A 25,540-nucleotide genomic window follows, 5' to 3' on the forward strand; every position below is an offset into this window, starting at 1 on the left:
CTCGCCCTCCGAGTCCCACGCGGGAGAGTAAGCGGGTCCACTCCGTCCGCAGGCCCGCAGCGCTCCAGGAGAGCCCCACAGCCACCCCCGCCGCTGAGCGTGCGCCACTCGGGGACGGGCCACCAAGCCAAGCGCTCAGTCCCAGCGCAAGGCGCCGCTACTCAGGAGGCGCCGCACAGCTCCGGATGTGTGCTCCACAGTGGTCCCAGTGTCAGGCGTCGCCGAGGGGGAACTGCCCTCTTCGCCCCGTTCGCTAGGGGTTCGCCGCAGTCGTAGGGTCCGCTACATGGGCTCCGGGGCCGCGCACTGACCACCAGTCCCGGCGTCCCCGCTCCGCCTTCTCGCCGAATATGTCACTGCTCCAGTGCTGCGATCGGAGCTCCAACGCTGATCCCCAGCTTCCGGTTCTCCCGGCCAGCCACCCCGCACTTCCGGTCGGCGTCCCAGGCACGCCACACTGGGGACTTCCCGCCGAGGTCAGGCCGCACAAAATGGCCGGCGGCAACCCGTTTCGCCGTCTCGTTACGGGAGCCAGCTCAGCCGTATCGGCACCCAACTGGCCGCGTCGCAGTGGCGGGAGTCGGGGGCGGCCAGGTCCGGCCCCCGGAGGACTCACAGCAGGTCCGGGGCTTCACAGATCAGGATTACGGCCGGGCTGGATGCGGAGCTCGCAGCTCACGAGTCCATCCCCATCAGCCTCCAAGCCACGCCCCCCCAGCTAAACAAGCATTTGCAATGCAATCGGTCTTGCATTAGTGAAAGTTAGAGCTATTGGCATTGCAAATGACAATGTTAGTTATGTTCTTTTGTAAAAAATATTCCAGCAGTAACATAAGCAATTTAAGGAAATCCACGAAGCAAGGAAAGGGTGCAGTACCACAGGCTGTTACTAGGTGTCCCTCTGGAGTTCTAAAGGGACCTCTATTAGTCACATAATGTCCTGCACCCTTAATGCGCCACGCAGATTATTCTAACTAGCAGCACAATGACAGGAGGGAGGGGGTGTGAGAAAAAGAAAAGAAAGAAAAAAAGTACACCCCAAAAAAACCTTTTTCGGGGATAAGCAAATGACTGCCTTTTTGGGTACAATTATGGCATGTACCACTATAACATCACAATTGGAATAAAGCATTAATGCAAGCATGATGAAATATGTCACTTCAACAATGCTACAGCCCTGCTATACTTCATAACAGCTGGCCTTTCCTCATGACAAGAGATTGTTACTTCCCAGCAAACATGAGGTGGCAAACATGTAACAGAAGTTACAGAACCACTGACACCTGGGGTCCCCCGGTGTCAACAAGTAACTAGAGCACTTCACTCGGATCATGTGTAAACTGGACAGAAAGGCGAAGGCACACGCAGTTGGAAGTACGCACACGGACACAGAAACTCATACACACACCCACACATCCCTGTTTGCCTTAAGGTGCAGAAAAGTGCTTACGGCTGTGGCCACAAAGGGCTGTAGCTCTGTGTCCCCTACCTGTGAAGTCCCAAACTTCATGGCAGAGTGTGCAGTTAAATACACAAGACCTTTAAATACCATGCATACAAAAACCGGTGTGTTCATTAGACAAGGGTCAGTCTGCGGTGGCACAAGGTTGGGAGCAACTGACTGGAAAGCTTGAAATAAGCCGGTGCTATGGATACAGATCGAGCAGCCCAAGAGAGCGTGCAAACCATGCTACCGCCGTGAACGGTTGTCTCTGTCCTTCCCCATGTGTAGCCAATGATGGACGACGCCATGCGAGGAGGAAAGTGAGAGGAACAGGAGAGGAGGAAGCAGCGACTGGATGTGGTCAAATGGCCAGAGGGGTGGACCTTGAAGCAGGGGAAACAGGTCCGAGTCTCTGCGTCTGCTCTGACTGTAAACTGCATGTGTCTGTCTGTAATGCAACTGGTAAAGAGCTCTGATACCTTCAAGTCCAGTTTGTGTAGGCATCTATCCATCAAATGAATGCAAGATCGATCTTGCCCTAGGCCCTAAAGAGTCGACTTGCCCCTTTGGAATGTGGTATAAAGCCTGGAAATCTCATTCAGAGACCACAGCATTGGAAAGTAGGGGTCACTACCACCAAGAGAATAGGAAATACATTAGGCAATTTCAACTTGGGATCCAACCAAACGGACCCACTTTTCTGAAGGTCCTAGCAAATGAAGTGTGCAAGCAGCTGAGGCAAAGAGGTTAAGGGAGAGATTAGAGAGTATTTGCTTTTAGGCCCTCAGTCTTGTACAGATTACAGGGTTTAGGAATGGCACAAAAGCCTATTCACTTGGTTGTAGCTGCTTAGCAAAGATATGGATACGGGTCGAGAAACCCAAGCGAGCAAGCAAACCAAGCTGCAGCTGTAACCCGTTGTCTCCGCCCATCCAAGTGTGTAGCCAATGATGGACTGTGCCATGTGAAGAGGAAATTGGGAGCACCAGGAGAGCAGGGAGCAGAGATCAAATGTAGCCTAATAGGCAGAGCAGTGGATCTTGAAGATGGGGAACCAGGTTCGAGTCCAGGCATTGGCCCCGGCTCCAAATTGAATGTGTTCATCTCTAATGCAACTGGTGAACATGTAAAGCGCTCCGATACCTTTGGGTTCAGTCTGCGCTATCTAACACTGCAAAATACGTCTTTCCTCTCTGCCCTGTCAGTGCAACCACCCAGAGCCGAGGCAGACAACATGCGGGACGTGGTGATGGGAGGGCACCCAACGGGAAGACGAAAATTAATCGGCGGGCATGATGCGTGCCTGAGCTCTGGGCTGCGAGCACAACAACATTAAGAAAAAGCAGCCAATGAAGGGTGGGGCTGCCTTTCCTCTCTGCCCTGTTGGTACAACCACTCAGAGCTGAGGTAGGCAGCAGGCAATGGTGGTGGTGGGAGGAGGAGGCAGAACACCCCGATGGGAAAAATCTAAATTAATAAGCTGGCATGCACGCACTGAAGAAAGGAAACTAGCCATCAACTGATCACCAGCCGATGCAAGCAAAAAAGAGTGCTTCACAAAGTATAATGAAACATGAAGAGTAAGAGCACATGTAACAGGGACAGTCCTCATAGCAGGTTACAGCAGTAGAAATGGTGGGACTACGAGGCAAATTAACCAATGAGAAAAACAGGCATTTACAAAGAACAGTCAACTGAGCCAATAATAAAAAATAAAAAAAGATAGGCGTCTTAAAGCCTATATTCCAGATACAGCATATCTCAAAGAGACAGCGCATGCGCTGCCTAGACGAGACTTGAAAAGTGAGCATAAGGCTATTCGACTCATGGAGAAGGAATCCAAAAAAGCAAAAGTAGCAAGGCCAAAATTACAATGTAAGACTGTGTTTACCAACTCTAGTCTTGAATGCTTGCACACCCTCACCAGCGAAGTTAGAAAATACGTTTTTACCGATGAAAGGTAAGTCCATGATTGATTCTCTCCGATTGTTTGGTTTCGGATGGTGCGTCTAGAGTCCCATGGATTACCTACATTAAGTCGGTATTTACGGACCTAGGGAGAGCAGAATCCTATCTCACCCCTTACTCTGAGATCATGTGATTTACAGGTTATAAAGGAATTGTTCTTAGAGTGAGCATCGTTTAACAGAGAAGGAGTAGAAATGTTGAAACCTCTAGTGATGAGCCATATGCTTTTAAAGTCTGTTCAGGGAATGGAGCAGTATTTGGTGCAGGTTACCAGCAGGCATGTCCGATTTCTTTACGCCACGTTCCGTTTCAATCAAATTCATCATTTACTGGCCTCTCCTGTGGACTGGGTTCACTCTGGTGACAGGTTGCCCTGTGGCTGCGACAACAGGTCTCCGTAGGACACCTTTCACTTTCTTCTCTTTTGTAATTATTACAGTTGGCCCAAAAGATGTTCCTGTTACCACTGCTGATGTCCCTGAACTTTACTCAAGAACATCCTGCACTTATGTACCAACAATTGGTCCCAAATGAACATGTTTTATTCACTATATCAAACTTTTTAAAGGCAGCCCTGGGATCTAAATGCTCAAGACCTGACTGACAATCTTGTATTTATAGCTGATATTGAGCTTTTAATTTTGTTTTTACTCTGTATTTCACAATGTTTTTATGGTACTGTGATTTGTGTCCTATTTATACTTGCTTGATTTTGTAATGTATGTTGCACTCTTATGGTCGCTTTGTCTGACCGAATAAAGATTTTATGATGATGAGGTCCATGACTGTCTTCTTGAATGACACTGTGCAGAGGTGGAGAACATAATACAGCAAGACCTTTCTTGCATCAGAGCTGTTCCGCGATTAAGATGTAGTATCTGCCATGCCTCCAACTATTTACAGCTGCTTTATTTACCTCCAACACTCGTTAAGATGACTATCTCATCTCATCCTGAGGCACATATTCTGTAAGGAAAATGCTACTTACCAGTATGCATCTGTTCTTGGCATGTAGAGCTGCAGAGATTGACACTCTGTGCATAGATAGCCATCTGGTGTTGGGCTCGGATGCTTGCACCTTGTTGTTGTCTTGGGAGAAGTCTTTTGTAATCACGAGATAGGAGACTCCTCCCTTGGACGATAGTGCGCATGGGCATCGACTCCATCCTCAGATTGTTTTTCGCCATGAAGGGAAATGATGGCGTTTGTAAGAAACAGAAAGATGTCCATGAGAACGTATCTAAGTAAGATAACCCTGGAACAGATACAGGTTCCGGGGAGGTGGGTGGGCGTGTGAATCTCTACAGCTCTACATGCCAAGAACAGATGCATACTGGTAAGTAGCATTTTCCGTTCGAGGCATATGAGCTGCATAATTCACACTCTGTGCATAGACTGTACAGCAGTGTCTCCCCTAGCGGTGGTCGCCTGTATCGGTTGCAGTGGTTTGAAAAAGTGTCTTAAGAACAGCTTGGCCTACAGAAGCTTGTTGCTTTGCCTGCACAGCTACACAATAGTGTTTGGTGAAGGTGTGTGTTGTAGACCATGTTGCTGCCTTACAACTGTCTTCTAGGGGAATTTTCCCTAAGAATGCTATAGAAGCTCCTAGTTTGCGTTTTGAATGCGTTCTCGGGGGAATTGTTAACGTACATTTTGATTTCTGATAGCATATTTGAATACATTTTACTATCCACCTGGCAATTCCGGCTTTGGAAATAGGATTACCTTTATGAGGTGGAGAGAAAGCTACAAACAGTTGCTTTGTTTTCCTAAAGGTTTTAGTCCGGTGTATGTAGTGAAGTAAAGCTCTTTTGACGTCGAGCGTGTGAGGAGCTCTTTGCCCTACGGAATCAGGGTTGTGGAAAAATACTGGTAACTCTACTGATTGATTAAGGTGGAAAGCAGAGATTACTTTGGGAATTAATTTTGGATTTGTCCTAAGAACCACCTTGTTACGATGTATTTGTAAGAATGGTTCTTGTATGGTTAAAGCCTGGATCTCACCTACTCTTCTGAGAGAGGGGATTGCGATAAGCAAAGCTACTTTCCATGTAAGGAATAGTAATTTACATTTGTGTAAAGGCTCAAATGGGGGACCCATGAGTCTAGTAAGAACAATGTTTAGGTTCCACACTGGAGAGGGTGGCAGGCTGGGTGGAATTATTTTAAGGCCTTCCATAAAGGCTTTGGTAGCGGGTACTTTAAACAATGACAAATGCTGTCCGTTTTGTAGGTAGGCGGCAAGGGCAGCCAGATGTAATCTTATTGATGGGTATGCCAGACTGCATCTTTGTAGATGTAGCAAATAGCAGATAATGTTCTGAATTGAAGCATCTAATGGGTCAATTTTGTTATTATTGCAATAAATGACGAATCGTTTCCATTTAGCTGCATAGCAAGCTCTAGTAGTGGGGCGTCTGGCTTCCTTAATAATGTTCATACAGTCCGGTGGAAGGTTAAGGTAACCGAACTCTAGGATTTCAGGAGCCAGCTCGCTAGATTCAGTTGTGCTGCATCTGGGTGCCTTTTCTCTCCATGGTTCTGCATTAGCAGCTTCGGGGAGAGACGTAAATTTTGGTGTGGAGCTACTGAGAGTTCGAGTAGTGTTGTGAACCATGGTTGCAGTGCATATGTTGGAGCAGCTAGGATCATCTTGAGAGACTGAGCTTGCGTTACTAGTGGAATGAGCCGGAGTGGCGGAAAAGCGTACGCAAATCTGCCTGACCAGTTCATCCATATCGCATTGCCCTTGGACAACGGGTGTGGGAACCTGGCGGCGAAGGTTGGGCATTTTGCATTTGCCTGTGTGGCGAACAGTTCTGGTTGGCCCCACATCTGTAAGAAGGATTGAAGAACTTGCGGATGAAGTTCCCATTCGTGTATCTGTTGAGTCTGGCGACTTAACAGATCTGCCATCTGATTGTTCACCCCTGGAAGATGTTCTGGCAGAAGATATATTTTTGTGAAATGGCCCATCTCCATATACTTTGCGCTAGGTGAGACAGCTGTAAAGAATGTGTTCCTCCTTGTTTCTGTATGTAATACATTGCTGTCATATTGTCTGTGCGGACTAGGACAGCTTTGTTGAGGAGATGTGTTTGGAACGACTTTAACACTAGAAAAATTGCCAGTAATTCTAGGTAATTCATGTGGAACAGTTTTTGTTGAGTGGTCCACCTGCCCTTAATTGTGTGGTTTAGGAGATGGGCTCCCCAGCCGGTGAGTGATGCATCTGCTGTTAGCACTATCTGGGGAACCGTCTCTGGGAATGGCAGTCCTCTGGAAAGGTTTTGTGTGTTCCACCACTGCAGAGAGAGATGTGTGCGGCTGTCCACCAACACCAGATCTGTAAGTTGACCTTGAGCCTGGTTCCACTGACGTGCTAAGCATTCCTTTAAAGGGCGCATCTGAAGTCTTGCGTGAGGTACAATGAGAATGCAAGAGGCAATCATTCCTATGAGCTGCATAAACACTCGTGCTGGGAGAGAGTGTTGGGCTGAAACTTGGAGGTGAGGGTTTGCATAGTGGCTATCCTTGCTGGATTGGGGTATGCTAGAGCTTTGGAAGTGTCTATTGTGGCTCCTAGCTACTGATGTATGTAGGAGGGTTGAAGGTGTGACTTGGTGTAGTTTACTGTGAACCCCAAGTTGTGTAGCAGCTGAATGGTTTGATAAGTGTGGTGAACACAGTAGTTGTAGGACTTGGCTTTTATGAGCCAGTCGTCGAGGTATGGAAATACATGGATTTGTTGTCTTCGCAAGTGTGCTGCTACTACTGCAAGGCACTTGGTGAACACCCTGGATGCTGTGGTCACCCCGAATGGAAGGACTTTGAACTGATAGTGATGGCCGTCCACTGTGAGCCTTAGGTATTTTCTGTGAGCAGGGTGTATAGGAATATGGAAGTAGGCGTCCTTGAGATCTAGTGTGGCAAGGAAGTCGCCTTGTTTTTTTTTTTTTTTTAAAACCTTTATTGACATTTCAATCAAGAACAAATATGGGCCTACAACCCCCCGGGGCCGGCCGCTAAGCAATCAGAGCAATAACAATCAAATGTAAACACAGGCAGCATTTCGGGGAGCAGAATCCTCATGCTAATACTGTGAACAGGGCAGGTAGGGCAACAGGAGAAAAAGGTTTTCATTTTATAATGGAACAAGACAGAAGGATCAGGTGCCAGACAATTTCCCAACAACGATAAAAGGTATGCAGAGTAAGAGATGTAAGCAATATACCGCAATCTATTGGATCAATGGCGCAGACACAAGAACGTCAGGATGGGGAAGAATATCATAAACAGTTGCGCCTGCAGTCCCCCGCCCAAACTCCCAGAGAACACCCCGGAAATTGTGGCACACATGGAATGGCAACGAGTCATAACAAAGGAGGCGTATCACACTGATCCCAGAAAAGGAAAAACAAGAAGAATCAGAGAAGAAAAAGGAGGCCATGGAAAAAGAGATGAAAGACTAGAGAATCCCCTCCCCCAACCCCCCACCCTGCACCTCTGCAGATGAGTACGGCCCCCCCCCCCAGCAGTGTGCCTGTCGCCCTGGAACCAGACCCGAAATATAGGAGAATAGGGAAAAAGAAGCAGGAAAAGAACCCCACCAGACGGGGGGGTAGAGAAAGTATTAATAAACTGGAGGAGGGCCTTCAAAACATACCCCCGGCTTCTCCCTCCCGCACGGTAAGTATCCCCCAAAGTGAACAATAAGCAGCACAAAATCGATCGTATCAAAGAAAGAGGGGGAGCATTATGCACCTATTATGCTCTTAGCTATTCCAGGGGAGCACGCAACCCCTGAGCCCGCCCATCCACTAGCTAACCACCCCTGAAGGATCAGCCTTATCCCTGACCACTCTTTGTAATTCTGCCCATGCCTACCCCTCGACCCAGCACCATAACCGATGTTTCAAGGTAGAGGAGTGTCCAAAAACGACCGAGAAGCAACGCACACAGGTGGGGTGGAAGTTTCTGAGCACAAACACAGTCCGCAGCATGGAGGGACAGGCTTCCCAGTGCTGCCCCAGGATCTGCACAGCACTCAAGGTCCAGGAAGGCAGAAGCAGCCAAAGCTGACAATTGTTGCTGGAATTGTCCCTGGGTCGCCGGAGGCCATGTACGGGACGAGGCCACCACCTCCCACTCAGGTCCAATGCCTCCGGGACAGATCAGGCCCTCAGCTGGCCGAGCACACGGTAGCATACTGTCCGGAGCGTCCAGCTGTGCACTATCCTCAGGGGTGGCCACCACCGTGTCCTCCTGTGCGCCGTGTGGGTAGTCCCTGTGTACGTGAGGACAGGCGGGCCGCCACTGTCCCAACGCTGACGCCACACCGTCGAGCTTACTCCCCAAGACCCCGACACCATGAACCAAGGAGGAGTGAAGAGCACCAAGGGCCTCGAGGAGGTCGCCGTACCCCAGCACAGCTCTCTGCGATCGCTCCGCCACACTCCCAAAAGTCACACACTCACAAACCCGCTGCGACCCAGCGGACAGGATGGTAGGCTTCATCGCAACAAGATGGCCGCCAAGTATGCCCGACCCGCACCGGGGCCGGGACCCAGGGACAAGCGCCTCGAGGTCCACGTCGCTGGAGACCGGGTTCCGGGGGCAGGCGAAAAGTTATCCGTTGCGTGGTCACGGGCAACAGTCGTCCCCACCACGGACCAGCTCCCGCGAAAAACCGGGAGCGGCCCGCAAAGATCAGGGCAAGATACGGGCGGCGTCTGGGCAGCTCACCATCAAAGGCAGGGGCAGTCACCGGAGGATCTGAGAATTGCACCCCCGGGCGTGCACTCGGTCCGCTACGCTTGACAGTAGAAACGACCACGACGAAATGTAGGTCAAATTTGGCACCGCTCCGGTGGACCGACTCCACCCAGTCACCACAGGCCGCTGTTGTCGAACTTCCACCCGGCCACGGCGTCCACTCGAGGTCCCGGCTCCAGGGCCGCAAGGGCCGCTAAGTTCAAATGGACATTTCTCCGGCGATACCGCAGCCAGAAACCTCGGAGTCACACGATCGGGTGCCACTCTCCTTCAGAAACACAACCGCGTAGCACAGGCGGAGGATCTCGTACAGGATATCCGTGCGGGATGCGGAGGTTCACGGAGCCGGGAGTCTACGCTGCCGTCCCGGTCGCCATCTTGGCTCCTCCACGGAAGTCGCCTTGTTGAAGTAGTGGAAGAACCTGTTGAAGAGTGATCATGTGAAAATGATCTGACTGTATGTAGAGATTGAGAGGTCTGAGGTCCAATATTGGCCTTAGGGTACAGTCTTTTTTGGGGATTAGGAAATATAGAGAGTAAATTCCTGTTCCTTGATGTTGTAAGGGGACTGGTTCTATTGCATGCTTTTGAAGCAGCGAGAGAACTTCCTGTTTGAGGAGTTTCAGATGTTCCGTGGACATTGGACGCTGCTTGGGTGATATGTTGGGTGGAGTTGCTGTAAGTTCCAGGCAGTAACCATACTGCATAATTTGTTTTACCCACTTGTCTGTAGTGATGGAATTCCAGACAGGTAGGAATTGTGAGAGTCTACCCCCGACTGGAGTGGAATGGTCTGGAGGGAGTGGAGGCAAGTCACTGCTTATAAGAGGGAGAGAGGCGAGAGTGTTGTTGTTACCTCGGCCTCTTCCTTTATTTCCCCTGTATCAAACTCTAAAATATCCCTTGTTGGGGGATGTTTGTGAGGGGTTTTTGTAGGAGGAAGAAGCAGTGTCTGCACTGATATTTTTGGATGCGCCTCTATAGAAGGAGAGTCAAAAGGAACCTCGTGTGGATGGAGACTGTAATGCTCCCATGGATTTAGCAGTCTCCGTGTCCTTTTTCATTTTTTCAAAAAGTTGTTCGTGATTGAACGGCTGATTGAGGATAGTTGTTTGCACCTCCTGTTTGAAGCCAGAAATGCGCAACCAGGCATGTCTCCTTAGTAACACACTAGTGTTAATGGACCTAGATGCGGAGTCTGCTGCATCGAGGGCGCACTTGTTTGATGCATTAGTTATTCATTTGCACTCTTGAATCAAATCATTGGCCTTGGCCTTATATTGATCAGGCAAATGCTGCAATAGGGTTTCCAGCTGGTCGTAATGAGTCCTATCATACCTGGCAAGTAATGCCTGCGCATTGGCTATCCTCCAGTGATTAGCTGCTTGGGCAGCAACTCGTTTGCCCAAAGCATCTAATAATTTGGACTCTTTGTCCAGAGGTGGAGCATCACCGGAGGTTTGAGAGTTGGCACGTTTTCTAGCGTTGGTGACCACTAGAGAATCTAAAGGAAGTTGACCCTTGATGTAGGTGGGATCATTGGGAGCGGGTTTATATTTTTTGTCAATTCTGGGATTGAGAATTCTAGCCCTTACAGGGTATTTGAATATGTCGGACGTGTTTAATGACCCCTTTTAACATTGGTAAGGTTTCTACATTCTTTTGTGACTGTGCAAAGGAGTCTATCAGGAAGTCCTCCTCTGTGGGGTCCGAATGCATTTGAATACCATGGTGCTGGGCAGCTCTGTCTACAAGCGGACTAAAACCAATATTGTAATCTGGGGGAGATGTTGGGTATGCATCGGGATCAGGAAGGCCTGGAGGACCTACTGGGTCATCATAATCATCCTAATCGTCCTGTGGTACGTCTGTGTCGTCATCAGGGTCAGTGAAAGGGTCATTGTTCCTATCCCCACCCTTTAAATCATCATCATCCTGTGGTGGTGGCGAGTATGGTGGAATTATGGGAGAATTTGGAGGAGAGAAAGGCTTAGTAGGAAGAACAGGAGAAGATGGTCGTAAAGGTGAAGTGGCACATTCTCTTTTCTTTACAGGCACCTCAGGGATGTGTGGGGTGTCCAATTTCCTCTTCTTGTGTGGAACATTAACCACATGTCCTGTTCTGGGGTCCACTTGGAGAGTTTTTTGTTTCGGATCGATGAGATCCGGTCGAAAAAGTTCTTCCTCTTCGGTAGTCTCTTTCGGTGCCGATTTTTTCGGTTCCGAGCGGGGTTTAGATTTCTGCTCTGGAGCCTTCTAAGGGTTTTTTGGATCCTTCGGCTTCGATGTTGAATCGGAAATCTTTTTTGGTTCCGAATGTTTTGCGTTCGGATCCGAGGCCTTTTCCATCGGCGCCGAGGTGCTCGGTGCCAATGGCTTTTTGCAGACTGCGGGAGTAGGATGTGCTCCCGGCTTCAGTGCCAATGGTGTCTGCGGGGCACTGATATGCGGCTCGGTCGGTCCCGAGCCACAGGAAGGCTTCGCCTTTCTCTTCGGAGCAGGGACCGGGGGCGGGGCTTCTGAAGCATTCTTTCAGTCGCGACTGGGGCCAGCAGGCGAAGTCTTGACCAGAGCCTTCTTTTTTCCAGGTGGGGTTGGGGTAGGGGCAGTAGTACTCACTTGTTGATCTGGAGTGAAGTGGTCATCAGAGTCGGAGTCATCTGCCTCGGAAACGGTTTCCAGATCCTCCGAATCCTCCTCCGGGACATCGGGGCCTTCGTTGAAGATGTCCTCCGGCACCGGAGCTGCTCGTTGCGCCAGAACGTGTCATCGGGCCCGGCGATCAGGGATAGTCCGTTTGGATCGAAAGGAGGCGCAGGCGTGGCAATTATTCTCCTCGTGCTCAGGTGAGAGACAGAGGTTACAGACCTTGTGTTGGTCTCTGTGTGGGAATTTAGCTCCACACTGGGGGCATTTTTTAAAGGGAGTCCTTTCCATTAGCCATAGGCCCAAATGGCGTCCATAACCCCAGCGGCCCGCGTCGATGACTGGAATCGGGTATTTGAGGAGCGCGTCGAAAAGCACGCGAACGAAAACAATACCGTGGAGTTTTTTCATGGTTTGCGTGTCGAAAAGGTTTGGATAATACAGTACCGGAGCGTAGAAGTTACATCCGAACCCGATGGCAGAAAAAAAACAATCTGAGGAAGGAGTCGATGCCCATGCGTACTATCGTCCAAGGGAGGAGTCACCTATCTTGTGACTACAAAAGACTTCTTCCAAGACAACAAGGTGCAAGCATCCAAGCCTAACACCAGATGGTCATCTATGCACAGAGTGTGAATTCTGCAGCTCATATGCTCGAACACTTATTTACACTGTCCCAGTGTTTGAATTTGTAACATGCAGTAGATGATAGCACATGCCTCAACAACCTTATAAACTTTCACACACCTACCAGACACCTCCACTCAGCTGGACTCCTACTCGCACACACCACCTGCAAACACAGAACCAGAACTGGCTGCTGTACCTACTACCTCACTCCTAACGCCTTGAATAACCTACCCTTGCTAATGAGAGCCACCTCCTCAGTTCTTGAGTTCTGTAAGAAACTGAAGTAGTGGCTAGTCACTTATCCATGTCCCATCAAAGCTCATGCTTCGGGACCAGTAGACGTCCCAGGTGAGTCGCGCGCTAAGCAAAAGCACATAACATAATGTGCCATATTGATCTGCCAACAGGCGATGCTATTTGCTAAACTGGCAATCCCTCCCACCCTCCCTCCCCCCATCAGTGAGAGGATCATCCTTTGGTTTATTGCAATTGCCAAAAGTTATCCTAGGGGAATGGTCAGACGACAGGGTTCTCCACATAGATTACAATATTTGTTACAACACCCAGTAGAGTACTTCAAAAAGAGGTACTTTGTCACTAAATCAAAAAACACTCAACACCTACCAGAAAATAGAAAAGGCCCTGTACAGAGAAAAAAAAGACCACTACAATGTAGCGCATCTTTACCATCATCCTTGAGTACATATTGTTGCAGTTCATTCTCTCCTCATAACTGTGCTGCATAATGGAAGCAACAACTATGAAGAAGACAGGGGGAAGCCGTTTACAGAGAAGGAATGGGGCATAATTCTCGCCAGCTCCACATACATACCCAGAAGCTCGAAATTCAAACTTATTCAAACATACATAAAGCAAAGTGCTTACCTTTCACCCGACAAAAATCAATAAATATTTTAATATTACCACATCCGCATGTCCGAGATGTCATCAGCCGAATGCGGATCTTCTGCATATGATGTGGTCCTGTGCTTCCCTCAGCTCCTATTGGAACGCAGTCTCCGCAGCCCTGACAAGATGCACTGAAGTACTACTGGCGCACACATGGGAGGTCTGTATCCTGGGCTTATATGCTAGATCTAAAAAGACTAATCTCCAGATTCAGAGTCCTGGGACTGATTGTGGCAAAACGCCTGATTACGAAAGGATGGAAGCGAACTATTCCCCCACCCATAACGAGCTGGAAAAAAATCTCTAATGGTGTGGGCACAAGCAGAAAGCACAGCACTGCACGCGGAGGAGACTGCGGGTTTATGCAAATACCCGATAGCGCAATGCTGAGACACTATCCTCAGTGCAGTCACGCAGGAGTGTAGCGGAGACAATAGCACTTCCACCCGGTGAGCTCACGGAGGTAATGGGGCCGCAATCAAGCAATTAGGCCGCACGCTCTACACCTGCTGCATCCCATATCATAGCCACTATACAGTTAACATCTTCTGACATAAAGCACAAGACACCAGATAACTGCTCATTGGTTCATTTCCCCGACGTCAAGTATGAGCTGGCATACCACCCCCGCAGAGCCACCAGACCAAGCAGGCATAAACCACATATGCCCTGCTCCAGACGCAATAAGTTTTAAGATGGCGATTTTAGTTGGTTCATGGATTAGCAGTTAAAGTTATATCTTATTTGCATAACCCATAAGCCCACTGACCGAGTATAGTGGTGCTCACACGCGAGTCCCCTACATGTGGTACATGACCTTTCATTTAATGTGGTAACCAGGCGCACCCAGAATTCGGGCGATAATGTGTCACATAGGCATTATTCCTAGGGACTATTGAAAGCATATAAACCGAAACAGCTACAAGATGTAACTGCACAGTTAAACATGATGTACTGAGTAAATTGATGACGCGCCTAGTGGTTGTAACAGCACGGTACTCCACATACGTATGTTACATCTGGGAGGATTTGTTCAAATATGTATGATTAAAATGTTCTTTGACTATTACAAGATTGAAAATTGAATACGCAAATAAAGATATTTTTTTTAAAAATGGAAGCATCAACTATTGTATGTATCGATAGATACAATGTTGTTCGAATGTTTCATTTACTCTTCAGAACTGCTAATTTACCCAAGTGAATAACAGACTGCAGAGTATCCACTCCTGATTACAGTGTTACACAACTACATACTTGCACTAGTAAGTGTTCGCTCCTAGCGACTCCAATAATACCCTACACCTCGCGTGTCACTTCTTTCCTTCAAGCTTTAACACTCTCCACTATCAAAAAGACACAGGCCCATCACCATGTCTATCTCACCACATGTTAGAAAGGCATCTGAAAAAACGTTCAGACTTGAGTCAAAGGGAGAGTTCTCAGAGACTTTAGACAACTAAGGACAAACCCAACTTGAGAAACCCAGTGAACTATCATCTGCCCTTCCTTGTGAAAGGCTGGGCAACCTATTTTTCTATATTAATGTTTTGATCCCAACTACATGATTGCTGTTGGATCTATTTACTTTTAATCTTAAGGCATGGCTTTTTTTTTTTAGTTGCTACACTCAATAAATATTAAACCACCATCACACCAGTCAACGAGAACTCTCAGAACGCACATACAACTCTTCATAATCATTAATTTGTACACGTTATACACAGTTGACTCGGGCCCAAGCTTTATAGTTGGCTAACCATAATCCAATCAAATATTATGCCCACCCCACATGAGATCTATATATCACCCTACTACTAATTATAAATATTAGACAACTCCTGAACTGTCCCAGGAACAATATGGTGTGTAAAAACTGGACAACATGTTCATATCCAGATATATTCATGCCTTTCTCTGCATTTACAGTGAACATTAGGTGCAACCCCTGGAGCTAGACACACGGCACTGCCCCAAGACATATAGTAGCTAAGCATAACAGGACATCCACATCCTCTTGGAAGCCTCCATGTCAACCCTATCAGAAGTATCTTAATTATACCACACCCACTTGACATCTAAGCATCTTGCATCTAAGCCACATAATCAGCAAAAGAGCCTCCAAACTTAACAGCCATCCTTAACTACACAATGGACAACCATGCACCCCAGAAGAACAAAACACAGCCCGTCAGCATACACATGTGTACATACATAATGCACCACTCTGATTCAGAACAGGATCTAGTCAGCTACTATACAATCTAGCAGAAATATTACATTACTCTACTCCAGCCATACGGTCACTAGCCGAGAAGAGAAACCACTAAACAAAACAAACATAGAAAATACAACAACCCACCCCTTTAGTCAAGTTAACAAGAATCATAGAACCCATGCATGTTCTCAAAGTGCTACTGGACAAAAACATGCTACAAGGGTTATATGCAAATGCACCAAACATATAATTACTATGTTATTATTATTATAAAACAGCTGCATTCATATCTTACTTCTGATACTTTTGAGTGCATAAAATGATCATACATCCTGTACCGATCTCAAGCTACACTAAAATATCACGTAGAAATCATGGAATTATTTCTAATGGACCGATTCACAAACCATTTTTCCATTAATTTGTCTTAAATTTGTAGATTCAGAAGTCACACCTACTCACAAAAAAATAACTTCGTGACCAGGACAGTAAATATCTGTCCTAAACAGAACATCAGTGCGCCTTAAACATCTTCAAACGAACCATTAAATGTCAATCTTTGAATACCATTATTTCACTTACCTAGTACTTTCACAGCACGGTTAGGGCTCTCCAAAACAACCGTTTCATCCGTGTCAAATATAGGATTGTCTATTCCAGTTTTGGGAGTAATTTGCGCCAACTTCTTGAGCCTCAAGGAAGCGTTGACATCCAATTCCTGCTTCTTCCCTTCTTCCTCCCTCCTGCGCCGCATGTCCTCTTGCTGTTGACGAATTCGTTCAAGTTGAGCACTCTGCCTGAGCGGCATAGTCCTAGAGCCCAAATCCCCTGGACAATCCACCGCCATTTCTCTATGCTTTTGGGGTTCCTCTGGAGACATAAGATCAAGATGTCTGAGCTCGCTGTCCAAGTCTTCGGTTACATGCCCATTCATATAAGAAGTGCTCATGGCTCTCTCCAATGGCCTCTACCAGATACAGCAGACATTCACATACCGGTACAACTCCAAATGTCCACCTTTCCTCTTTTACAACCCATTGTGAACGACTAGCAGCAGCATGAACTTTCATAAAGCAGTCAAGAAAACCTGCAAAAAAAAGGTACAACAGTTATGGTACATTTTGGCATAATGAAGCCTGTACGACAGTCGAGGAACAGGTATACAACTGCCATGCCATTGTAGATTAAAACAACGTTTTTTCAAATAAAACCTACCAAATGTTTTTTTTAAATACAGGTGAGCAAACATTTTTAGTTACTGTATTTCATGGCTACTGTGGTCACGCATTTCAAAAAGAGGGACAACTAAAAATATTATTGTGCATAAAGACGATAATTATGAACAAACAGAAATCAGCGGTCTTTAATGCCTCCTACGTTCTTACCTAGAGAGAGCGAAGGCCTAAATGGGTGTTAGATTAGTAAAGAAGTGTACGGATGTTAATCCGTTTAAAGGAGTATTCGGCCCAGAGTTACTGTAATAATGGGTTTGTTGTCACACTGTCACACCTCCATTTACCGGGGTTATTACCAGGTTAATTCTAGCACTACCACGAGGATTTTCTGACCTGATCCAACGTTTCTTCTTAGGTTTTTTACTAGTACAGTGGTGCTTTTTATCTGATAGGGTGCGGTGCATGTTTGAAAATGATTACCTATTGTCTGTGCGTAGCAAGCAGTCTGCCTGTACATTTAGCTTTAGTAACACTAAATACTGCTATTATGTTTATTCATTTTTACAATTTATTAAGTGAAATTCTCACCCAGGTCGATAGTGGTGCACTATGTATTAGTCAAAATTAATAACATCTGTGTAACATGCAAATATAAGAAAAGGACTATAATTTACTATACAAAGATTAAGAAAAAAAATCAAGACAGATTAAGAACAATGAAATAAGAACAAACAAATAATACTATAGCAAAAGTCTCAAATTCATTAAAAAACCAGCATTGACAAAGCCAATAGGTCTCGCATCTGTGACCCATTTGGTTTCCCATAGGTTTTTAGCCACACTGCACAGTAATCCCTGATGTGTAGTGTAGCTAAAATGAAAAAGCCTTGGATACGGTCGCTCACATCTTTTGTAAACTTGGCACACCATGCACAAAAGTTGGACAGAAGCAACAGGGGGAACAACAGGGGCGAATTGAAGTAATATGGAGGACATGGGGGTGCCAAAGCAATAAGATGGTAACGCAAAAAAGGGGAGGGTGGAAGGGCTGGAAAAGCAACAGAGGGGTGGGAAGGATAGGGAAGCACCACAGGGTTGGGGGAAAAGCCAAAAGGCGTTGCGGAAAGCAACCCAGAGGGATCTGGTGTGTTTGTTTGTAGATTTATGTAGCGTGCCTCATCACCCATGAGGGTATCCAGGTGCTGTTCCTGGGCACAAGGGGACTGAGCAATTTGCCCAGAATCACAGGATATTACACCAATGCCAAGACTCAAACCCGGATCCCCAACTCCCGAGTCTGCAGCTCTGGCTGCTCCACCACACCCTGCCCCTAGCGGGGAAAGGAAAAACGGAGAGAGGAGGATGGCGTTGATGGTGAAAGGCAAGGGGGAGAAGCACACGACAGAGCTCAATATGTAGAGGGAATGGCTGCCAAGTTTTCAGTATGCATCTATGTGACATTTCTAGGTTTGCAGTGCTGATGTGACATTTGCATGCCTCAAGCGTAACACTGTGTGACACTATATAAACGCAATTTGGATCTTCAGTGACTTATGGCTTTGAGCTCGGGCGATTGTCACAGAGTAATAGAAACGCATACATGCCAACCGTACCGATTCAGATGGGAGACTACCGATTTTGAGGCTAGTTTCCCGCCTCCTGATTCCTGTATGCAAAACCCCGATTCCTCTGCGGGCTTCAAATGGCAGGGGTTGGTTGACTCGGACTATGCACTGACAGGAACTTGCTCCTGTTTGCAAGCGCACAACATTTTTATCACGCTTTCTTTGCATGCCGTAGCGATTTCTCTGGGCTCTGGAAAAAACGTATATTTTAATTTCTGATTTTCAATCCTGCAGCAGCTCACTTGCATATCTCATACACAATTATGGACCCGATGCAGGCCGTAATAGAAGTCAATGGAAGAAATGCATGACCCGTATTTTTTTTTTTTTTTTTTTTTTTAATATCCCACTTTTCTCTGCCAAAATGTTGGCATGCAAGGAAAAAGCAGAGGTTAAACAAACAGAAGGTTCAGTTTCGCGGGGGAGGGGGGAGGGCGGGGGGGGGGGGGTGTTTGAAGTTGAGGGCCCTGGGAAACTGACCACTTTGCCAAGGGGGGCAGATAGAATAAGAAAGTAAGAGACGTCCATGTGAGAAACATTGTGAGAGAGCATAAGAGAACTGCTTTGGCAAATATTTGTATTTAAGAGCAAAATTAGGGAAGATGTGAATGCTGGAAAGAATAAGGAATAACAGCAAAAGAACAAGAGATAAAGATAGAAGGTGATAAAAAGAAGAGGTGCCACGTGGTAGATGGGAGGGGCATGGCAGAGAAAATGTAATGAGGAGATGGGAGCAAGAAAGGAAAGGCGGAAAATAAGGAAGAATCCCGGGTCAAGGGGTAGGAGAAGTGCAAGGAATGAAAACGGGGAGAGAAGAAAGGAGCAGTGAGAGGGAACTCTAACAGGGCAGGCAGAACTGGAGAAGTGGTATCGGAACAAGATGGAGATGGGGCAAGGAGGAAGAAGTGCGGCAGTAAAAATGAGAGAAAATGGGAGATAGAAAAAGAGTTGTGACAAGATTTGTTGTGGCTACTGGCCAGTTGCGCCTGCGCTCAGCAATTGTATTTGGGTTCGATGCTCTCAGTATCTTTTGTTCAAGGACTTTCAGTGTTTGATTTGATGGGACTCATTCGATGCTCTATGCGCTCTCCGTGGCACCTTGTAGTCTGTGCATCCTGGTATGTGCACGCGCACCTTGCTACTTAGAATCAGCCATGTTAGAGTCAGGCAGGGCTTTAAGGGGGATGAAAAAACTGGGGGGGTATCTCAAAAGGGCATGGCCAATATAATTAAGGGCGTGGCTTAAAACATGTAAGTTTAAAAATCTGTGCTTAGCACAGTGTGCCGCCCGACTTGTATTCTGCTGTTTCTGTAATTGCATCCAGATATACGATACAACAAGTAACATCATACCTACAAGTCACGACTATTGGCTTTGTCAATGGTCGTTAGTTGCATAAGATAAGATGAATAAGCAGCAACTATGGCTTGTTGTATAAAATATTGAAAAAGCTTGACTTAAAGCCCTGGTGACACCACGACAATGTCGCTGCTCCTGAGTTTCAAACAGAGAAGGGAAATCCAGAGAGAAAAGGACTCTCTTTAAAGCATTTTCCTTCCCCTACAACGCTCACCTGGCATGACGTCATGACGTAACTTCTCCACTAGTGAGAAGTGAGCAGTGTGAGCAGCGCATATCGATGGGCCTGCTGTCACTGATGTCTGAAAAAAAAGGACCGCCTGTGCCAGGACACAAAACAGAGCCCGATAGAGACCCGTTTCAAGGCCCCCTTTAAAAAACTGCCGGTGCTCAGACCCGGTGAGACCCGGCCCACTTAACCTCTTCAATGCCCGTGACGAGCTGGTCTCGTCATGGGCCGCGGTCGCGCTGTGCCCATGACGAGACCAGCTCGTCATAAACCCCGCCCGCTAATACAACGGCCGGCACAGGGTGGGGAAAGGGGCGGGCACTGAAGGGGTTAAAGCCCTGAGTCCTGCAACACTTGTGACAGGAATTGCCCTGCCCTCTGTCTTGGTACGGAAGCAGTCGTTTAAGCGCCTAACCTTCACTTGGCTACAGCTTTAGCGGCATGTGCAGACCAGGCTACATGTGCACACCCAGCCGCACGCCAGGCCTGCAGTTTCAGCCGTTCCTTGGCGCTCCTTTTAGGCTCTCTGTACTCCCATCAGTGCTCCAGGTCTCAAGGGTCCAGGAAAGGGGTAGCCACAGAATGCACGCAACGAACCCACCCTCGGGGCGGGAGATGCGTAAGCAAGACCCCGGTACACCACTAAGGATACTCTCAGCCCAGCTCTACCTGCCGAGCCTCCTGCAGTCCAAGCACCCCCCCCCCCGCACAGCACCCAGGATAATGGGCTGCATGGCTAAACATTTATAAGATCCAAATGCAGTTGGGTAAAGCATCAGAACTGGCTGAAGGTGTGTCACAATGCTACAACAAATAAATCCACTACATACAACACATTTAAACATCTCATAATAACATGCCACACAATTCAATTACACACACTTCCGCGCCACATTATTCCACTCCATGACACATAATTACAAACAATAACAAACTCCACAAAATTGAACTCCACTCCATAAAATTCCACTTCACATAATACCACTATGCTACATGATTACACTCCACTCTAAACAATATAATTACATTCCACACAACACAATTCAACTTCAGATAATTCCACTACACATAACTGCACTCCAACCTACATTTCATGCCACATATTTACACTCAACATATCTCCACTAAATTCCAAAACATAAATGCACTCCACAAAATAAATTCAGCTTCACAATGTACCACATAATTCCACACCGTATAATACAACTTTACACCATGCCAAATAAAACCACGCTAAACAATTCCACATAATTCCACACCACACAACATAATTAACTCAATGCCACATAATTACACTCCAAATATTTACTCTCTACTCAATACAACATAAAAACATCCCACATAAATGCCTTCTATGCCACATACCAGCAAACCATATAAATGCACTATACACAATGACCATTCCAATAAGCATAATTTCACTCATTGTCACAGTTCAATGCTACACAATTCAACTACACCCATTTCCAATACACACCACATAATTTCACACCAAACTACATATTTCAACTACACCACACAATACCACAACACATCATATACCTCCAATACACACCACAGATTTCAACATCATGCCACAAAACCTTAACAGCACACCATATAATTCCACATAATTCCACAGCCCACCATGCCACATATCTCCACTACACAACTCCACACCACACAATTCCACAAAAATGCCAATACAACCCGTCTCTACATCGCACTTCCACCAAGTCTGTCATGTCTCCCCACACACCCACTGCCCCTCTCATCTCTCCCTCACACTCCTACTACCCCCTCTCATCTCAGATTTCCATAGCTCTCATCCCTCCCTCACACTCCCTGTCTCCTCTCTATACTGACTGCTCACACATGCTACCTTCACGTACCTCCTCGCGCTGTGCACTTGTCCACCTCTCACCTCCCCCGTGCACCTCTCTCTCGCACTCTTTCTGGCTCCCTCTCGTACTCTTCCTGGCTTTCTGATACTGGTTCACTAAAGGTCTTCAAGCACAATTTCTTTCCTGTGATTTTGCAAGATTTACATCCTTCAAACCCATACTCTCATCCTTGTCATCGGGTTTTCTCTGTGTACACAGGCGCACCTCTTTATGCATCTGTCGCCTGCTCACCCCTTCTTTCTCACACACACTTTCTGCTTCTACGTCTGGAGTTCATTCAACTTCGTGCACAGACTACCTATCTAGTCTGTGCAGCTCTCACCACTGTCTATTCACCATGCCACATAATTCCACTACACACCACACAATTCCACAACTATCAATTCCAATTCAACTCACATAATTCCATTTCAAACCAAAACACATGGGTTAAAGACATGGCAATTTACAATGCCAATTACTCTCTCTCTCGAAAATGCGAGACCGATTGCATTGCAAATGCTTGTTTTCCATAACCATTCTTTCCAGCACTGTAAGCACTCCAAACAAATCTCCAGGAAAGAGATGTGAATGAGTTTGCATCTCGGTCGATGGTATGAACAGCAGTGTAAATTCTGGGTGTTTTTAAAAAAGTGTTCTGTGCGCCTGGACATTACGTCTTGTGAATGATTCTACCTTCGCCCAGAGTCCACCCCCATGACCTCAGTGATCCTGGAACCAATTAACCCGATTGGAAGAAGAGACGATGTTCGTCTGCCATCTTCATTTCGGCAAGAACACAGGGGTGCAATAAATCCTGCGCGCGCTCTGCATCCCTCCAGAAAAATACAGGTGCGCCGTGAACGCACATACAGCTCTGAATGAAAACACGAGGCTGGGAAGCAGATAATGCTTCCCGAGGACCTTGACTGAGCAGTGCACTCCAGCAACAAGCCCAGGTACTTCCGGTGACTGCTCCTCGCTGGAATGTGGACCAGGGCGTCTGTCAGGTCCGACAGCAAACACCCTGCCCGCTTCCCCCACAGTAGGTTACACTGGCGCAAGTTACCAGTTTCAGTCTCTTTCGTGTTACCGATTTCATCAGTTGTTAGCGGCCTGAGACCGGATTACGGGCATTTTCTCGGTGTCAACGATGAAAAATAGTGATATAATTATTTCCCGCTTGTACCCTCAGATATACCCCAATTTTCAAACGTTATCAGAATGTTCAATATTGCATTTGTCATACTGCTTTTTTTTATTACCAACAATCAGGAAATGGGGTTTGTTTATTGGGCCAGGATATACGAACGAACTGTGAACAAATGCCGGACTGCCCCGATTGGACGGCGCTTGACATTAAACACCGGTACCCACAGAGGAGCGCGCACAGAGCTGTACTAAAGCAAGTGTGCTGACCCGACTCCCTCCTGGAGAGGGGGGAAATGGGGGGGATCAAAGTTGACCTGCTCCACGTGCTTCCGCTGTCCATGTCCACCCGCTAAGGGTCGGCAGCAAGCAGAAGAACCAAAACACTACATTCATTATATACTTTAACTAAACAAGTTAAAATGATTAATCAACCGCAGCTGAGGGGCAGAATGCGCAACTACATTCCTTTGCCAAGGGAGATAAACTATGCGTCGGGGCGTGTGAGGCCAGAAAAGGGCGGGAGCACAACAACTCCCAGCTCCACCTCACACACATAGTGCCACCGAGCGCCCACACAGACACCCAGAACGGAGCTCTCTACACAGGAACGGCATTTCACGGAAAGTTAATCGTCTGTTACTAGAACCCTATGCAGACCAATATAACTAAATAAAAAAAAACATTCTAATGAAAACAGGAGCTAACGAAAACACAGGCACGTGTCACACCTAGGTCTAGACGGGAAAGACATCAGCAAGACTTTAGGTACAAAGTTACATAAGAGGACATACGGAAATGAACTGCTGTAAACACAGCTTGTGTTACTTGTAATGGTTTGATTACGTTTGCTTTATACAGAGAATTTCCAATAAAAAAATAGCAATTATAAAACACAGAATTTCAGCAAGCCTCGTAACATTCCAAGACAGACAATAACCTCTCGGTTAATCCATACACTGAACCAGAAAACTCATCCACGTTGACATACGAGAACTTATTAAAGAGCCCATATGGACAAATGATATAAAAATCTGACTATGCAAAGACAGGAGCCGCGATCAAACAGGCGGAAGAGCCTGAGAAAGACACATTGAGACAAGTGACCTGGACTGTCCAACAACCGCCATGTTCCTAGCCAAAATCTACAAATCCACATGGGGTCGGCCTTCATTTCACTCACCTTTTACTTTGATAACCCCTTAACTCATCGTCCAGTAACACTACCTCTTGCACACTTGTTGAAATCCCGTAAAAACTGCCACTGCTCGAGGAAGCGGGTAAATACATATACCTAATCCTCCTGACTTTTGAGATAGAGGACTGGTCCAGATTGAGGGAAGGTAAACAAGAGATGTAAATATCCCCACTGAGAGCTCCAGGTATGTCATTCTGCTGCATATACTGGCATGTGTATGTACACAAGGCTCCTACTCAATACACAACCACCCCATGCCCTGTCACCCGACTAAACCGTTGAGAAAATATGGCAGCTGACTCATTCAAGTGTAACCTCCTGCTATTCCTGACCATCCCACCCACCAAACTAAATCTTTGCAAAAATATGGCACCTTAATAGTATTCAATATGCAACCTCCCACCATACCTCACCATGTAACTAAACCTTTGAGAAAATACAGAAGCAGACTCGTGTTTAATATGTAACCTCCTGCCATATCCCCACACCCACCAAACTAAACTAAACCTTTGAGAAACTATGGCAGCTAAGGCGTGTTCAATACACAACTTCCGAACCATACCCAAACAACCCACCCACCAAACTAAACCTTTAAGAACATATGGCAGCTAAGATGGATTCAATACACAACTTCCCGCCCATGCGCGAACATCCCACCCACCAAACTAAACCTTTGAGGTAATATGGCAGCCGGCTAGTATTCAATAAGCAACCTCCTGCTGCGCTTGAACGCTGCATCCACCAAACTAGCCTTTCAGAAAACATGGCAGCGGACAGATATTCAATATGCAACCTCCCCAATGCCCGACTACCCCACCACTTACCAAACTAACTGTTGAAAAACTATGGCAGCCGGCTTGTATTCAACATGCAGCCTCCTACTATCCCGACCACTGCATCTACCAAACCAAAACTTTGAGAAAATGAAACAGCCGCTGGTTCACGCAATCATGAAAATAAATTCTAAAACAAGCATTGGCATAGCCAATAGGTCTCGCCTTAGGGACCTTATAAGTGTTTAGCCATGCAACAGTTGATGTTGTTGCACCAAGGATATTGTGCTGCATAACTAAATACTTATAAGATCCCAAAAGCGAGACCTATTGGCTATGCCAATGCTTGTCTTCTATGTGCCTGTTCTGATGCCTGTTCATTTAAAGGGCCCATTTCCTGTGTCATTGACAAGGGTCAGTGGCCATGGAGACTGGGAGCTCTGCCCAAGGCCGGTGTGTGCTGCCAGGTGTGATGGGAACCTGCAGGCTTTCCCACAGCAGGTAAACCGACCCCTCTCTAAATGTGGGGGCCGGATACTGGTGTAGGCAGGGGAGTCGGATTTCAGCTCTTTTAACAAC

General features: G+C 46.8%; 1 protein-coding gene across 1 annotated transcript in view; it reads right to left on the reverse strand.

Annotated features, from left to right (window-relative positions):
* The window catches only part of PALS1 (protein associated with LIN7 1, MAGUK p55 family member), a 502,940-nt gene that overhangs the window by 350,869 nt on the left and 126,531 nt on the right, over positions 1–25,540 (reverse strand). The window contains exon 2 of the mRNA XM_085627208.1: positions 16,173–16,677. Coding sequence (XP_085483334.1) covers positions 16,173–16,539 — 367 coding nt within the window. The 5' untranslated portion in view covers positions 16,540–16,677. The remainder of the gene's footprint in view (positions 1–16,172; positions 16,678–25,540) is intronic.

The sequence above is a fragment of the Triturus cristatus genome, chromosome 9 (genome assembly GCF_964204655.1).
Source record: "Triturus cristatus chromosome 9, aTriCri1.1, whole genome shotgun sequence".
NCBI lineage: Eukaryota > Metazoa > Chordata > Amphibia > Caudata > Salamandridae > Triturus > Triturus cristatus.